We start from the raw sequence: 19,231 nt of genomic DNA, 5'->3' as shown, positions 1-19,231 counted from the left end.
AGTTTATACTCGAAATAATATCAGATCAAGATAACTCTTTGTCATTTATTACTTGTATTATTTATTGTAATTATTTTAAAAATTGTAAATAAATTTTTTTTCTTACGTTTTAATAAATTGATGATATTTATTATGAAAATTATCAATATATTATGAAGCATCCATGAAAATTATTATTGACAGAGCCTTAAATTTCATTAATAATAATAATTAAATAAATTTAAACTTAAATGGACTTGAATTATCGTTGAGGTGATCAATATTGACGGAGGCCACCACGTCTAGCTGTTGGTTGCATCATGCGATTCGGTGGAGTTATCGAGATGTCCAGGTAGTCGCCGATGGTGAATCTTACTTGGGCAAGTGTTTTATTGTCGTCGGCTCCCTTCTGTCCGGAACATGTCACACCAATTTCTCGCATACGGTAACAAGAATTACGCGGTTCCGGAGTTACTAATGAAAAATCAAAGTAAGTTCCTTTGCTGCGGGCATCCGGGTTTACTTCTTTTACTAATCCGGTGATTTCGCGCAAGGTCGCATCCATCCACGTGTAGATTTGTAATTCATTTGATGGTACATTCCCACGGCTGTAGTCCATTATGTTGTGATGACGTCCAGTGTTGCAAAATACTCTTAATAATAATGGACATGTCTGGAAATAAATTATTCAATCAGATACTTTTTATTACTTCTAACTAATTATATCCTTATTATTAAGATCAAATCAATAAATAATTAATAAATGAATGTAGTGTGAGGGACTGGTTAGTAATTTACAAATAAATAGTAGAAAAAATTATTTTATAGAAAAAAAAAAAAAAAAAAAAAAAAAATAGGAAAATAAAAGAGAGGTTAGGTTGGGAAATTTTTAATAAATAATGAGTTTACGGTGGCTCGAGCATTGAGATAAATTTTAATTAAGTATAAGGATTAGTAAATAATTAATAATGGAAAACAAATTGATACCTTTTCTCTATCAACTGGTTTTTCGGGTAACTGTTTGTCGTCGACGACCATAGACTCTACCATTGACGCCATTTTTGTTTACAATACAAATGCACATGGAGCACATGGAGAATAAAGTCTCTCGACCCACTCGACTGTGATCTATGGGTAGGTAATGTAGATAATACGTATGTGTAAATGAAACGAGAGATACATATGGATAATATATAGATACGATTCAGATAACAATCGTGCAGCGTGGTATCTCCATTATCAATATACGTTAATAAATTTTTTCTGTATTTTATTATATTGCATGGTACATAAGCATATGATAAAGAAGTTTATTTTTTGGTAGTGTTTCTATGCGGTAGTGTTTTTATTGGGTAGGTTTAAAAATGGTAGAGACGTTTTTAGTAGTATATTTTATTGGTAGTAATTTATTATGGTATAGGTGTAATATGGTTGAGTTATTAATGGTAGGCATATTAATGGTAGAGATGCTAATGGTAGGCATTTTTATGGGTGACCTGTATTGTGGTAGAGATGCTTATGGTAGAGATTGTTATGGTCGAGTTCGTTTCTGGGAGGGTTGTAATCTGGTAGAGTTGTAACGTGAAAGAGTTCTTAAGTGGTAGAATTGTTGATTGGTTGAGATTTTTGCGGGTAGTGTTTAAAACTGGTATAGTTGTTGTGTGGTACAGTTACTTGTGGTAGGCCTAGTTGTGGTTCAGTTGTCATAAGATAGAGGATTTTTCTGGTACACTTATTAATGTGCCAAGTATCATCGTCATTCATCCTCGCATCGATTTTTAAATAGGTCATAGATAAAAGAAAAAATTTTTTTTTTTTTATACTTTTTTGACTTTTCAGTTTCTTTACAATTTTATTTGTAATTATTTCAATTTCATCTGTTACTGTAAGCTCATCATGTTTTTGTCAGCATTAAGAAATTGTTCGTAACGGCCCGTAACTTTGCTTCTGTTGGAAATAACCCATCCCAATATCAACGTTTTTTTTTTTTTTTGTTACAATTTACGTTAAATTTACACGAGCATAGTCATCATATTGAATTATTCGTTATTCGTATATTAAAGGCAGAAGTTTGTTTCCGTAAATTCTTTTATCTTCTGGTTATGAATTGCTTTTTTTACTACCTTGTTATCATCAAACAGAGTTTTCTTTTCACTTTTCAATGTCTCACTCTTTATTATACTCAATATCTTAAGAAACAACTCCTTTCCTTTATAAAACTGATTGTAAAAATGTATTATCATTCAATAGGTAAAACGGAGAATGCTTCCGCAACCTCGTTTGTGTAGCTTACGGTAATTAATCGGGCTTAACTCATATCAGTTTTTCTGGGAATACCTTACTTCCGCCATAACAATATTTTTATTGCTTTGATATACGTTATCATAGAACGCCTTCAATTGAATTATACTGACATTGGTTATCATATCTATCATTGAGGTTCAAATTTATATCAGCAGTATGATCTAAAAATTGTATTTATTTATTTATTATTCAAATATTTCCAATGATTTATTTAAATCTATTACGAAATACCCATATTTTTATTTGTTCTCTTCATGGCTTTTGTCTGTTGATTTTTACATTTATTCAATAAATTCAGTGCACATCTCTATTTAATTTCAAGGAACTTATTTATTCTCTATATCATTATTGTTATTATTACTATATATCGCGTAGTGTTGATCATTATATTTATAATTACCTTGATATACAAAAGATTAATTATTGTTTTGTCTTGTAAAAAATTGATAAGACAATGCAACTTTATAAAATAGCGATCGTCTAAGAATTAAATTCAGTTACTCATCATTCTTTCAGTTGTCAATATTTAAATAATTAATCAATAAATTTATCATTCTTTTTTCCTATTGTTTTTTTTTTTTTTTTTTTCAATATGCAACGTAAGTTCTAATATTTTATCTTAATTAAAAGTTATCGTTAACATAAATTTTAGTTAAATTTAATTATCATCACGGATTTTATTTTTTAAACAGATAGTTTGACGTTAGTTGCTGTGATACTAACAATCAAATTGTTTAGTACATATGCTGACAATGCTGATAGAATCCCGACAGAATGTCCGCAAGTAGATCCAATAAATACAACAATTCATCTTGCCCATGAGTTTGACTGTTCAAAGTTTTATGCTTGCTCTAATGGCCGAAAAATTTTGATGATGTGTCCTTTAATGGACGGTAATGGTAATAGATTACATTTTAATCCAAAGTTACAAGTCTGCGATTGGCCAAATCATGCGGGATGTTACGTATCTACTAGTACGACTGCAGTGGTAACTGAATCTACAAACTTGAGTACTGATAATTCAACTGAATCGATTGAAACATCTGTTAGCGTATCAACAGAATCGACGGAAGCTGATAACTCTTCAACAATAACAGAAACTACAACGGAATCATCTTGGAGTTCTAACGAACAATCAACGGTAGCTAGTTCTAGTGAAGAAAATCTAACTTCATCAAGTACATCAACAGACTCTACACCTCAAAATACCGATAGACCTTCAGAGTCTACGCCAATAACAACAGAAAAATCAACAGTATCAAGTACTACTGTTACGATAGCTCAAGCAACAGTTCCATCAGAGGCTGAAACATCAGTAACGCCACAATCAACTACTCATACATCTGAACCCACTTCAGAAAGTACGACTAGACCTTCAGAATCAACACCTATCACAACGAGTAAACCTTTGGTGCCTAGTTCTACTATTACAGAAGCTGAAACATCAGTAACACCGCCTCCAACTACAGCCGGACCTTCAGATACATCATCTGGTGTCACTGATAATTCTTCAGTATCCAGCTCTACTGTTACAATAGCTGCAACATCAGTTCCATCGCAGTCTACTACTCATATACCTGAACTTACTTCAGAAAGTACAGCTAGCCCTTCGGAATCAACACCTGTCATAACAAGTAAACCATCATTGGCTAGTTCTACTGTCACAGAAGCTAAAATATCAGTAATATCGCAATCAACTGAGTATGTAACTGACTCGAGCCCTCAAAGTACCACTGAATCTTTAGAATTAACATCGGTAACAACAGGAAATCCTACAGTACCTAGTTCTTCTATAACCGAATCAACATCACGCACTACAACATATTCTCCTACATCAACTCTTCAAACTTCATCTAGTCCAGACAATACTATTAGCCAATCTACAATGCCTACAACACAGTCTACTAAATCGTCGACTTTTTTAACATCATCAATAACTCACAACAGCACAAATACCCCAGCAATAATCACAACACCTCAAATCACCACCAATCAAACGGAAATCACCACCATAACCACCAACACCACCAACACCACCACCACCACCACCACCACCATCACCACAATTCCAACTCAAATCACCACCGATGATTTTGATTCAAACGAAACAACAGCTTCCCTATCTACTTCAATACCTGAATGTACATCCAATGTATCTGGAACTTTATACCCTCATGAATCAAATTGCTCAGTATTCTATGAATGCAATCATGGAGACCTAGTTTTACTCAATTGTCCCGAAGGACTTTATTTCGATGCATCTCGTCAAATCTGCGTGTGGCCTCATGAAACAAATTGTCAGCAATTATCATCATCAAATTCTTCAACCACAGTTTCTGCAACTTTACCAACAACTGCAACACCATCAACGAATATTTCTATCTTATGCCCTGCTGACAATTCAAAGGATGGATTATTATATCCTCACGAGTGTGTATGTAGCAAATTCTACACCTGTACTAATGGACAACTCGTTCTAAATCAATGCCCAACCGATTTAGATTTCAATCCTACATTAAATATTTGCGACTGGCCGGAAAATGCTAAATGCCAGCTGTCTTCATTCTCATCTCATGTATCTTCAACAACTGACTCACTAACGACAAGTATTCCTATCGAATCAGCTAAACCTATTGTATCAAATTCAACACAATCTGACAGTTTAGTTGATCAATCTTTAGTTTCAACAAGTATTCCAGTTGAAACTATCAAACCTATTGAACCAAGCTCAACACACTCGAATAATTTGATCAACCAATCTTCAGTATCTAAATCTGAATGTCCAGAAGACGGATCAGATTCACAAATTTCTCACGAAACTAATTGTCGTCTTTACTATGAATGTAAAGATGGTGAGAAATTATTGAAAGAATGTTCATCGGGATTAGAATTCAATCCGTTGCTCCAAGTTTGTGATTGGCCGGAATATGCTGGATGCTCACAGCCTCAAAGTACTCAAGGAACTACCACAGAAAAAATTTTAACTTCTATACCAGTAGTTGAATCTACTACACCAATAATTCAGTCGTCGACACAAAAAAATGAAACTTCTACAACGGAAATTCAAAGTTCTACGCCTGAGTTTGAAACTTCTACTCTACCATCAGAAAAATGTTTAAAACCATGTCCAGTAAATGACCCAATTGATTATACAGTTTTAATTGAAAACGAAAATTGCTCGAAATTTTGCAAATGCAGTCATGGAGTCCCTTACGTATTAAACTGCCCCCCGGGTCTTTATTTCAATTCATTACAACAAACATGTGATTATCCAGAAAGAGCTAATTGTATAAAAAATTAAGACTTTTTTCCAACACAAAAGTATTCTTCAATCCGATCTCGAATTAAACAAATCTTCAAGTATTTAAGTATATAAAGTATATATTAATAAAATATTGTAAGCTAGAGTGCAAGAATTAATACAAAAAAATGATATTTTCTCCTGGGAAGCTAGCCTTATCATTCAATTATTTATTCATAGCCAAATATATATAATTGAAGCATATCTAATAGTAATTATTATTATAATAATAAGACCTTTTGTATTACCTTGACCTAAAAATATTATTTTTCATCTGAATATACGTTTTGAGCAAGTATAAGATTAACCAAAAGTAAAACCCGTTATTTCAATCATAATTAAGTGCAATATCTAATATTTAGCAAAAATAAATGTCGTAGATATATTTAATCCTCAAGATTGATTGTAATCTTAAATTAAAAATCATGTTAAGAAATTTGGGTTCTAAAAAAAAAAATATTTTTATAGTGATAAGATTTCTCCTACACTATTGGTATGTTTTGAGATAGTCGACTGGCTATTTAGTCAGTTTGATTTTTGATCAGCACATTTGTCAATAAATACGCAATTTATTTGTAGGTGAGGATGCTTTAATTGATTTTTAAATCTTAAATCAAATGTTACGTTTTTGGGGTAAGAAATTATTTTTATTTCATTTTTTTAAGATTTTGCATATTTATAATTAATTAATATTCTGCAGTAATTATCATAATTATTTTTGGGATCATCACATTGGGATCGACAATTAGAACGATTTCTGAAAATAATTGTATTGGAAAATGTCCTGATGAAAATTTTCTGAACGCGGTAATATTATTAGCGCATGTTAATTGCACAAAGTATTGTCACTGCAGTCGAGGAAAGGCTATTGTTAAAAATTGTGAATCAAATTTGATGTTCAATTTTTGTGATGGAGTTTGTGACAAGCCAAAAAATGTTAAATGCCGTTCCGATCAAATAGACAGCGATGGTACTCCAAATTCAAAAGATGACGAAAGTCAATTCGAAAGTTTTAATGCTATTGTTATATATTCATTGCTATCGATTATTTTGATTATTGGATTTATTGTTATTATTGCCTTTGTCTGCAAACGTAAAATAAAATTTCATTTATAAGCTTTACTGTTTCGTTAAGGAATATTAATTTTTTTTTATTTCAATAAACTGTTATCAAAATTTATCTATTCAGTAAAAAGATTGTGCAGTTGATCGATTAAAAATTTGTAATTCCAGTAAATAATCTATAAATAAATTTTCTTTGATAATGTAAAACAATACTTAAGATACATTTTTATTTAAAACCTTTGTATAGTTTTAGTATTATCAAAATATATATGATTTCAATATTATAATATAAAGTTTTTTTCAAATAATAATTTAATTTTTCATAAAAAATTAAAATTTATTTTCTGATTGTAAAAACTTGAAATTCGACAATAAAATTAAACAATAATCACATTCTTATAATATTTTTTTCTTATCTTCATTCAGCGATATATCTTATCATAGAAATTATTATTTCGGATATTTACAAAATTTTTCAATTTATATAATCTTTAATAATTATTTAATACATTTGTATCGAGAAAATAAAATTTTTTTAAACTCAGAAATATACCAAAAAATATTAATATACATATACACAAATTATTATGATAATAAGTATAATTTAATACCTTTGTTTTTGAAAATATATCTAATCAACTAATAGAGGCTATTTAAATTATTTGACTTCTGATTTATATTTGATCATAGATTTTCATAAATTTTAGCTAAAGCCCATTTTACTAATGATTAAAGATCAAGTAGGTCGCTCTTAATCAAAGAATAATAATCTAACATATTATTTCATCCATTTATGAGTTTATCTTACAAATATAGAAGATTAAATAATTTTGAGGACATTCACATTATCGGATATATATATATATATATATATATATATATATATATATATATATATATATATATATATTAAATATTTTATTAAATTTAGCAGAAATTTAGCGCGTGATATTTAAGATAATGAACCGCACGTATATTAACACACCCAAGTGATTAAAACGATTTGTCATGTTAACCCCTACCAGTTACTTTCTATCGATAATCACTGGCCAATCTATATATATAAAAAGAATTAAAATTTAGTCACGTCCTCATACTTTATAGTTCTGTGACCATTTAAATCAAAATGTTAAAACTTTGGGGTAAGTATTTTTTCATCACATCTTAATTTCAATTCTCAATTTAATTCAATTTTTTTTGGCGAAAATTTTAGTGCTGTGGACAATTGTTATTTTAAATGGAATTTCATCTGCCTTCGAAATCGATGATTTAGAATTGAATGATCCATTAAAATCAGTGAACAATATTGAGCAAATAGCATACGATTGTTATGGTGAATGCCCAAGAAATGAGTTGAGAAAAATTTTTTTACTTGCTAATCAAGATAAAACAAAATATTGTCGTTGCAAATATGGATTACCCTATCTTCGAAAGTGTCATTCAAATTGGGTTTTTAGTCTAGAAGAGGCTGAATGCATTGATCCATCAAAATCTATAAATACCAACAATTTAACTGGTTTCATTAAATTGTTATGGAAAAAAACATCGTCAGTATTTAACAGTAGTGATAATAGCTTATCAGCATCAGTCCAAAGAATAAATGATGGGAACAGATGTATAGGTAAATGTTCAAAAGACATTGCACAGGTAGCTATGTTACTCGCTCACCAAGACTGTTCTAAATTTTGCCAATGTAAAGACGGCCATGCAAATGTTAAAACATGTCAATATGATATGGAATTTGATTTTCAAGAAGGAACTTGTGTCGCACATGGAAAAGCACATTGTAAAAGTGAGTCTGCAAAACCTGTGCCGTCTTATGATTGTATCGGAACATGTCCGCACGGAAATCTTGGGAGCATAGCAACTTTATTATCTCACGATGACTGCTTGAAATATTGTGTATGTAAAAAAGGAATACCATATATTAAAGATTGTCCTTCTGGCTATCATTTTAATATTAGCGCCGGAGGATGTTTGGAACCAAAGGATGCTATGTGCGATCGTTTAAATGGCATCATAGCCAATACTGTCGATTGTATTGGTAGTTGTATAAACGAAACAAATCACAACAAAATTTGCTTACTAGCTCACAAAGATTGTCACAAATATTGTGTCTGTAAAAATCTTATGGTAACTGTCCACAATTGTGAAAATAATTTGTACTTTAATTTAAAAACTCAAAGTTGTACTACCAAAGAAGAAGCTGGATGTCTAGAACCACCACCTCCACCACCACTAGGGTGCCTTGGTGTCTGTCCAACAGAACCCACTATAAATGCAACTTGCACAACTCCACATAGCGACTGTACTAAGTATTGTTTGTGTGATAATGGAAATCCTATTGAAAAAGATTGTCCGCAAGGTCTTCATTTTAGTGTTAAAGAGGGTGTTTGTGATGATCCAAAAATAGCTGAGTGTGAACTTCCCAAACCACCGGATGATGGTTGTCTGTCTTCAGAATGTACCGAAGATCCAAATAAAGCATGTATTATTAAACATTCAAATTGTACTAAATATTGTATATGTTATAACGGAACAATAACAATTAATTCCTGTCCAAACGGAGAACATTATAATTTCGAATCACTAAAATGTGATAAGCCCGAAAATGCTGGTTGTGATAATTCAATTACACCTATTCCACCACTCACTTGCAATCAACATACATGCAGTTTAAATTCAAGATGCCGATGGCCCACTAATGAATGCAGACAATACTGTGATTGTCGCAATGGCGTGACAACTATTGAAAAATGTCCAGAGAATATGCATTTCAATCCGATAAAAGGGATATGTCAAAGTCCGTTAATTGCTGGATGTGAAAATCCAATACCAACTATTCCAACTACACCAATTCCAATTCTAATAGGGTGCTTACACGAATGCATAGCTGACAATGATCCTGAAAAAATTTGTTTCCAACCTAACGAAGATTGTACAAAATATTGTACCTGTCGCAATGGTACAAAAATGGCTCATGATTGTCCAAATGGTTTACATTTCAGCAAAGACAAAAGAGAGTGTGTTGATCCAGCTATTGCAGGATGTGTACCTTACAATTGTATCGGAACATGTCCTAATTATGATTCCGCGGCTTGCTTGCTGATGCACGGTGACTGTACAAAATATTGTCACTGTATTCGTGGTGTGCCAATTGTTAAAAATTGCGATTCAGGTCATTTCAGTTTGGAGCTCGCAAAATGTGTCAACCCAGAAGTAGTTAAATGTGATCGTATTAATGGCACTGTTAATTCTTATTGGTCTTCTTGGACATCAAATAAAGTCAGAAGTAATCGTATTCACCATCGATATGCAAAAAAAATTATTTCGGAACATTGTATTGGAGATTGTCCTCAAGAAGATATTACAGACGTTGCAGTTGTTTTGCCACACAAAAATTGTTCAAAATATTGTCATTGTGTTAATGGACGTGGGTACGCAGAATCATGTCCAAGTAATTTACGCTTTAGTTTAGACAATGCCACGTGTATGAGCCCACAATATGTAAAATGTAACATTATTTAAAACAACTTTTGTAATAACAGTGATTATTATTATTAACGATAATAAATTAATAATATTTTTGGAACGGGGTAACTTATAAGATAATATTAATAATTTTAAGTTAATAAAAAATTTATTATTTGTGAAAAATAAAAAAATATAAATGTCAGGTATTAAAGTTATATATATTTTTATTTTTAAGAAATAAATTTTTTTATTGACATGTATGCGTATTGTTTCATATTTATAATTTATTATTTAGTGTTTATTTAAAACTTAATTATTATTTTCAGTAGGTTAATTCAAATAAATATTGTTACGTCATGCGAGATAAAATAAAATAAGTTTAATTAAATTTTGCGGTAGATACAATCGATGACATACGTGATAAATTTTCAATCTTTTGTACGTGCATAAGCATTACAATGACATTATTATTATAAATAATAATAATAATAAAAAAAAAAAAAAAAAAAAAAAAAAAAAAAAAATAAAGACAAATAATATTTATGTCAGTATTAATTTATAGGAAAAAGGTTATTCACATCGATGTTATCATTTATTTAAATTCATATTTTTTAGTGACGCATACTGTCTAAGAAAAATTCTAAATCAGTACAATTAGTTTTAAATGGTAAATCACAATTTAAAGTTTTTGAATTAAAATATAAATCTTTTGGACAATCCATTTCGTAATAGTGTCCCCAATCGCATAAACAAAATTTCGAACAATTGAAGTGGGGATATAGAATTACTTGATTGTTGTCGGAACTGCATTCTCCTAATGAACAGCCATCTTTACGTGAAATTCCAGCGGGTTCTAAATAAAATTCCGATTTGTCCAATGCTGCAACTGGAGATGCTGAGCAGATCGATAGTATGACCATCCAAAAAATAACTTTTATTTTAAAAATAATAATTTTATTTATTAATAGTTTTGAAAATTATAATTAATAAGATTAAATTCTTAGAAAGATATAAAACCGTTACGATGACTTAAAAATTATCTAATTTCTTACTGATTAAATTCCTAATTCTTAAATTATAAAATATGATATACTTATAAAAAAAAAATAAATAACTCACTCAATTGACTATTAAACATATTTAATCAGTAATCCACTGCGTAAAGACTTTCTATAACTCTGTTTAATAATTAATTTGTCTTCTTTTTATACTAAGTATCGATTACTAAATCGTATAAAAATAACAAGCCCTACTCTATTTCCTTAACTTTGTTATTATAGTTTTGATAAATCTATAACCGTCTATATTTATCTACCGCTATAAAAAAAAAAAAAAATAAAACTATTTATAGTATTATTAAGTGGCTGTGTAGCCATTAAAACAAATTAAACTTTTAACTTGTATAAAATTATAAATTAGTAACTATTTCCGTCTGTATTAAAAATATTGAATTATTTTTTATCAAATGATTAATTATTCAACTCAATTTGATATGATTGCTTTATTTTTTTTTATCAATTAAGAATATTGCTCGACAGATTTACAAGTTGATAACAACAATAAATAGTCTATTGTTACAAAAAGTTGTTCAGTAAAAATAAAAATAATGTCATTAATTTTTTTTACATTTTTACTGACAATTAGCCTGAATTTTATAAATCCGGCATCAATAAACAAAAAAAATGAAAAATAAATAGTTAATATATAATAGACTTGAAATTATATTTGTGTTATAAAATAAAATATTTTTTAAGAGATAATTATAGTCGGATTAATCGAAAAAATTCTCAACTAACATCAAAAGGTGTAAAGCTGCTCAACAAATATTACTATCGAGATATCGTTTATTATTTGTTAAATTTAGTATATTAGGGATTAAAAATTAGTATAAAAACGTGATAAATTATTTAAGTCTCGTCATAATAATTTAGAGTGTCACTGTTAGTGTTTAGACGAATTTTATTTAAAAATGTTAAAATTTTTGGGTAAGTCTATTTATTCAATCTCTGTTGCAATTATTCAAGATTTTTTATCAATATCAATAAATTTTAAATAAATGATTATTCTTTAATAGTGATAACATCAACGACAGTATTGATTATAGTAACATCACAACCACTAGACAGCAATAGATGCATGGGAAAATGTCCGTTGTCAAATAATCAATTCGATAATCCAACTCTGTTAGTCCACGAAGATTGCGCAAAGTATTGCTTATGTAAAAATGGTTGTCCAACGGTTAAAACATGTTCAGAAGGTTTACACTTCAGTTGGGACGAGCGGATGTGCTTACCCGTTGGTGTAGCCAAATGTGACGATCGTAATAATTGCCTAAGAAAGTGCCCATTTGAACATGATGTTGAAAGTGCACTATTATATGCCCATAAGAACAGAAGTAAATATTGCCACTGTCATGAATGGGGTATAGTGACTGTAGAAAACTGTCCAGAGTCTTTAATATTTTATCCTGAGTATGGTTTGTGTAAAACTATTAAGGATTGTAATGATACGATTACTGAAAAACCACGTATTCGGACTTTACGGCCAAACTTATCAGCATCAACAGTAGCACCTAAAAATGACGTTTCAACAACACCATTAGACATCTCAGTAACTGTATCGCCTGTAGATGATAATCCAACGACTCCAGGATATCCTTATAAGCATTCAACTTCAACATTAGCACCAAAAAATGACGTTTCAACAACACCATTAGACATTTCAATAACCGTACCACCTGTAGATGATAATCCAACGACTCCAGGATATCCTTATAAGCATTCAACTTCAACATTAGCACCAAAAAATGACGTTTCAACAACACCATTAGACATTTCAATAACCGTACCACCTGTAGATGATAATCCAACGACTCCAGGATGTCCTTATAAGCATTCAACTTCAACATTAGCACCTAATATTCATGGACCACCAGCAGAAACTAAAAATTGCAGCTGTCCAGAAACACCAGAAATAATTAAAATATCAAATGGTGTTGATGATTGCATCGGTTACTGTCCACCAGAAAACGATCATAGCTACACAGTACACTTACCTCATAAAAATTGTTCACTTTATTGTAAATGTGACTGGGGTACAGCTACTGTCATGATGTGTCCAATAAAATTACATTTCAACCGAAATCTTAAAATATGCGACTATCCCGAAGACGCTAAGTGCTCTGGAATAGGAGGATTAAACACATTGTCGACGATACTATAATAATTCTATAAGAATCTAAGCTTAAATTAAAATTAATTTTTACATTATGAATTTATAAAATCAAACTTTTTTTTTTTTTTTTTTTTTTTTTTATATATATATATATAAAATCAATTATTTACGTTTTTTTAAGTTTAAAAATATACATATATTTATATAGAATTAAATAACTATTTTGTTTATATTATTTATAATAATACAGTCTCTAGTTTGTTCTTTTTTTTTTTAATTTTTTTGACTAAAAAAAATATCTCAGTAACAAATGAATAAATAAAAAAGTATTGATATTTTCAGTGTAACTGAAAATTATTATTTTTTTTTTGTTCATTCTATCGTGCAGTAGTTATCAGTTTGTTATTTATTCTAGATAAAATTGAAATACAACAAATATGTAAACCTAATATCACTTTATTTTATTTTATATCTTGTAAAATTAAAAGTTATTTTATTGGATTTAATATTTTTTCACTTTTATTATTATTTAAATATTTATACCATCAAGTTCATCATCATACTTTTAATTTTATTATTATTTTCAATAATAAATCTTGGAAAATATCACTCAATATATATATGTATATATATACATAAATAAATAAATATTATAACACTAATTTTTTTAAATTTGATTTCAATACTAATATTTTAAATATATACATATATAAATTTTTACATATGTATATATATTCATTTAATAATAAATATATTTTTAAAAATTTAATATCTGCTCTGTAGCCAAGATATAAATCAATTCAAAGTAAATTTATAACCACCCAATGAATCTACTACTTTTGAAAAAAAAAACTCCATTAAAGCCATAGATAAAAATAATATAAAAGCGCTTACATTTTCAAATTATATAACCATCTACGTAATACTGAATTTAATAATACTCTCATACGAATTTTATTTCGAATAATTTCTTCTTTTTTGTCAACGTCCACTTGGTCCACGTGGTCAACTTGTTTTACTTGATTGTCATCTTTTATTTCTCCAACAGTTACTTCTTCCTCCAGAGAGTTTTCTTGGAGTGGATGTTTATCTCCAGCATTGTCAAGCCTTTTCATAAGTGAATCAATAATCACACGTGTGTGCGGACGATCGTGAACGATAATCGCTGGGATTACTCCCCTTTTCCCATACCTACGACAATAATCAAATAACAAATATAATAACACTTTTACAAGCTAAGTAAACTATATTATTATTGTTTAATAAATTCCAAAGTTTATTTTGAATATATTTACTATTAGATAAAATATTTTTTTTTAATTAACCTATTTTGATTATTGTTTTTTTTTTAATGATTAATTTTCAATATTTATATATAATTATTCGGCTTAAGCAAAATATTAAGCAGTACCTTGCTTTACTATTGACTGTATAGAAATCGCGAACAAGATCCAAATATTTTCTCAATTCATCAACATCGGTAATTATTTTTGGTCTTGTCGGTCTAGCCATGGTATCAGGTTCTGCACACATTACTTCCGATCCCAGCATCCACATCACAAAAAAAATCCATGCAAACGTCAAACAACCAACATTGTTACTTAATCCCATGGTGTGACTCATAATTTAAAAAAGGGTTAAATAAAATAAATTGATCTTGATTTATTGCCAATCTGTGTGTCGTTATCCGATCTAAAATAGAAAAACGTGTAATTTTAGTGTGAGAATCTGATTATCTTAGATTAAGTTCAAAGATAAAATTTATCATTAACAAATTAATACAATGATACAGAAAATGTATGTCCATGATTTATAAGAATGTTCGAAGACGCTTTTTTTTTTTTTTTTATTTTTAAGATAATAAATCGCATCAATACACTGATTCATATATTCATATATTTTTTTTCTATATCAGTTTATTTTATTTTAAGTGATTGAGTTGTCGTATATAAAAGGGTAAAGAAAACTTTTATTTATCATAAATTCTCAGATTAACTCAGTACCTCAATTCAATTAATTTAAAATGTCACGATTTATCGGTAAGTTATAAAAAAAAAAAAAAAAAAAAAAAAAAAAAAAAAATCTATATAATTTTTATTAAATAATTAAAAAAATAAATTAAAATTATAGTTTTATTTGTTGGATTTATTTGTGGGATAACTGCAGCATCAGAAGTGTGTATTGGTAAATGTCCGGTACAAACATCATTAAATGGTTCAGTAATATTTTTGCCGAATGTTAATTGTTCGAAATATTGTGTCTGTGATCATGGACGACCTATTGAAATGCCATGTCCAGCAAATTTACATTTTTCCACTGAAAATAATACTTGTGCTGATCCAGAACAAGCTAACTGCATTGATCTCATACCAATAACTAATTCAACATCTGAAGAGTCAGAGCAAAAATATGATAATTTATTAAATTATTTACATAACTCGGAATCTAACAATTTATATAAATTTAATTCAAAATCAGGAATTCGTTACAACACCTATTGTGCAAATCCAACAGTTGACTGTCGTGACAGACCTCTAAGTTGTATTGGAGAGTGTCCTACTAATCATCCACAACAAATTTATTTGCTTGCACATGAAGACTGTACTAAATATTGTATATGCCAAAATTATTTGCCAGTAACCAAATTATGTTCTAAAGATCTTCATTTTAGTATTGACGATGGAATGTGCTTGGAACCAGAGAAGGCTCTGTGTGACGGGGTTAATGGTTATATAACAACAACAACAACAACTCCCTCAACATCTTATAAATGTGCTAGCGAATGTCCATTTTACGATAATCCAGACTTGGTTGTTTTAGTGGCACACGAAATTTGTGGAAAGTATTGTCATTGTAAAAATGGGATTGGTGAGCCGAAAGATTGTCCATTAAATTCACATTTCAGTTTATTGCATGGTACATGTGTTGATCCTGATATTGCTCAATGCCCTTATGCTAATGATACTGTAATACCTACACCAGTAACACCGGAATCAGAAACACCAGCAACACCGGAACCAGTTACACCAACAACACTGGAACCAGTCACACCAGTAACACCAGAACCAGTTACACCAGCAACTTCGGAACCAGACAAATCAGGTTGTATTGGGGCATGCCCATTGTATAATAATCCAACTCATACAGCTCAATTACCTCATGAAGACTGCAATAAATTTTGTAAATGTGATTGGGGAAAACCAGTTGTATTGGATTGTCCACCATCTCTTTTTTACAACCCAAATCTTTTAGTCTGTGATTATCCCTATGCAGCAGGATGTACAGGAAATATTCAAAATTTTGAAACTTATGACATGTTTAAAAAATATAATATCGACGAAAACTACCGCAAAGAAAACGTCTCATCAGCAGACTGTGTTAAACCATGTCCATTGACCAATCCACCCAACAGCACAGTCCACGTGGCTCACAAAAACTGTACTAAATTCTGCAAATGTTCTTACGGAACTGCTTGGGTAATGGACTGCCCAAAAGATTTGTATTTTAATCCGAAAGAACAAGTCTGTGATTTCAAATTCAATGTTCACTGCGGTGAGAACGGACCTTGGGTTGAAGATAAAAAAATAAATATAGAGACTATAATCAATAAATTGAATACTGATGATAAGAAAAATTCAATTTGGAGAAAATTTAAACGTCTATTACGTTATTAATATCAATCATAATAATAACAGCAACCAAATACAATAAGGTATTTCCATCACCTGTTGCTTATCATTATTCATTAAATTTTTCTAAAAATATCTAAATCTACAACTTATGTCTATATTCATAACAATAGGCAGTAGACTGACATTTTTATGAGTCTCGAAAACCCGGAAGCCAATAATGTAATTTTATTATTGAGTTATAAACCCAGCATTCGAAAATTAATTTTTAATGTCATTGTATCAAACTAAATTTACTTAGTTAGTAATCAAACTTATTGTTTTTTTTTTATTTATATTTTTAATGATTAATTATTATTAAAGTGTATATTACATTATTATTATAACTAGTAATAGTTAACAGTGTACATTATATTGTGATCTTATGGTACGATTAATAAAGATAATTAAACTTGATGAAAATGGAGAATTAATTAACAGCGTATGGACAATTGTTGTCTTGCTTTAGAATACTAAGACGCATCATATCATCTATTATTCGGCATTGAAATCGATTGTACAAACAATACTCTTACTCGCTAGTCAATTTTAATATTCTGTTTCTAATATCACATGTTACTATACGCCTCTTAATACAGAAAATGACGACACGATTGTTATATTTCATATATAATATGTTATTATTAGGTATTTGTTTGTACAATCTTTGTTATATTTAATTAAATTTGTTTATATGTTTTAGGGGATGTTGTATGCTTGTTTTTTTTTTTTTTTTTTTTTTTTTTTTTTTTTTTTTTTATTGTAATAAAAAAAAAAATATCGTAAAAACTGAGAACATTACTTCGATGCTAAAGTGGTTAATTAATTGAATTAAGGGAGTTGTATCACTTTAAAACTCATATCACGTCACATCACATCTTTTTGTGCAAAATAATTTTTTTTTTAACGTTTTTCTAGATTGCAACGTAAATAAAAATGTAGAAACCCTTTTAACCTTTCAAAAATAATATTTTTGTTGTCTATAATTAATTTATCAAAAATTTTCACTTTTAAAATAAAAACAAATCATAAAAGTTTATAATAATTAATTAAATTTTACTATATATTTTAAATAAAAAATCAATAATCTTGATCCTAAAAAAAAAAAAAAAACATTTTCTAAACACTAAGTAAACTATAGCTACCACTATTACACTCAAAAATATATAAAAACAATCGAACTTACCGAATGTTGCGATAAAATCCAAAAATACTCGAAAAACAAATAAATTGAAAAAGAAAAAAAAAATAAATTAGTTTTAATTAATGCAGTCAGTGTAAAATTTTATTTAACGTTTATTCATAACAAATGGAGGTACAACCCGAGTAATAAAATAAAAAAAAGACTTTGTTTAACAATAAATTTAAAAAATAAGCTGCAATAAAATGCAACCCAGGTAGATGCTGACTCGACGGTTGCAGATGTAACGGTGAGAAGAAAAGTCCCGCGTTATCCTTCATATATATATCCTCCGTCTCTTCAGTATATATATATATATATATATATCTATATAAATGATATATACCGAGTAATGTAGAGTGTGTTCGTAGGTTGAATGGTAACCCTTGTACTACGCACCCTCGGCGCACTTTTCGCGCAGCCAATCGTAAACACTCTGTCTATCAATTCATCAGCAATCTTCACTCCCTCTCCACGCTTGAGCTTTCATTCACCTTTACCCCTAAAATTATTATCACCTCACTGTATCCATATATCTATATAAATTTCTCTCTTTTGCGTACTATATATAACTTTGGAACTTTTGCTTCTTTTTTTTTTTGTTACTACACCCACCCATAATAATGTTATGTGGTTAAGTAGTGATATGAAACCAGCGTCTTAATAAAAATAATTTTTACCGATCGTTCATTTAATTGCAAACAATTATAATACTTGATGTATATGCGGAATAATCCTCCCGGAAACAAAACTTTATTAATATAACTTTTGATATTTATTATATTTTATCCGCGTATATAAATTTAATATCATTTAATAGAAAGAATAAAATGTATTATTTTTAGGTTGTTACATTTATCAATAATTTATTTCATTATTGAAATACTTTTTTACCCTCCAATTGCACCCTCTATACAGTGCTGATCAGGTTATGGCGTACCAAAAACTTTATTTTATATAAATAAATATTTTCATACTGCTGATAAACTTTTAATTTATTAAAATTGTTTAAATAATTAATATTTTATTTTGCGTGGGATTCAAGCTTAAATTATACAACAACTATTCGGGATACAGTGAAATCGC

The 19,231-nt window shown here is 29.3% G+C and overlaps 2 protein-coding genes across 2 annotated transcripts; one reads left to right on the top strand and one right to left on the bottom strand.

Moving 5' to 3' along the window:
* Nucleotides 1-150: 150 nt before the first annotated feature.
* On the bottom strand, nucleotides 151-1,081 carry LOC103575278 (histone deacetylase complex subunit SAP18). Its single transcript, XM_053739509.1, has 2 exons — nucleotides 967-1,081; nucleotides 151-652 (listed from the first exon to the last, which is right to left on the bottom strand). The coding sequence occupies exons 1-2, from the start codon at nucleotides 1,036-1,038 to the stop codon at nucleotides 257-259; spliced, it is 468 nt and encodes a 155-aa protein (XP_053595484.1). The 5' UTR covers nucleotides 1,039-1,081; the 3' UTR covers nucleotides 151-256.
* Nucleotides 1,082-2,860: 1,779 nt separating this feature from the next.
* LOC103575291 (uncharacterized) lies at nucleotides 2,861-17,344 on the top strand. The gene is made up of 5 exons (XM_053739660.1): nucleotides 2,861-2,882; nucleotides 2,976-5,570; nucleotides 7,863-10,172; nucleotides 12,198-13,343; nucleotides 15,428-17,344. Exons 1-5 carry the CDS (start codon nucleotides 2,876-2,878, stop codon nucleotides 16,969-16,971), a joined length of 7,602 nt encoding a protein of 2,533 aa, XP_053595635.1. The 5' UTR covers nucleotides 2,861-2,875; the 3' UTR covers nucleotides 16,972-17,344.
* Nucleotides 17,345-19,231: the final 1,887 nt, after the last annotated feature.

Source organism: Microplitis demolitor, chromosome 5, assembly GCF_026212275.2.
Source record: "Microplitis demolitor isolate Queensland-Clemson2020A chromosome 5, iyMicDemo2.1a, whole genome shotgun sequence".
NCBI lineage: Eukaryota > Metazoa > Arthropoda > Insecta > Hymenoptera > Braconidae > Microplitis > Microplitis demolitor.
This window is presented reverse-complemented; position numbering and strand designations above follow the sequence as displayed.

Excerpts from the sequence above, each read along its gene's own strand:
- LOC103575291 (XM_053739660.1), top strand. Across the intron at positions 5,571-7,862 it reads TTATCCAGAAAGAGCTAATT|TGCTGTGGACAATTGTTATT; the intron begins GTATAAAAAATT and ends CGAAAATTTTAG. Across the intron at positions 13,344-15,427 it reads CACATTGTCGACGATACTAT|TTTTATTTGTTGGATTTATT; the intron begins AATAATTCTATA and ends TTAAAATTATAG.
- LOC103575278 (XM_053739509.1), bottom strand. The coding sequence starts at position 1,038 with ATGGCGTCAATGGTAGAGTCTATGGTCGTCGACGACAAACAGTTACCC. Across the intron at positions 653-966 it reads AACCAGTTGATAGAGAAAAG|ACATGTCCATTATTATTAAG; the intron begins GTATCAATTTGT and ends ATTTATTTCCAG.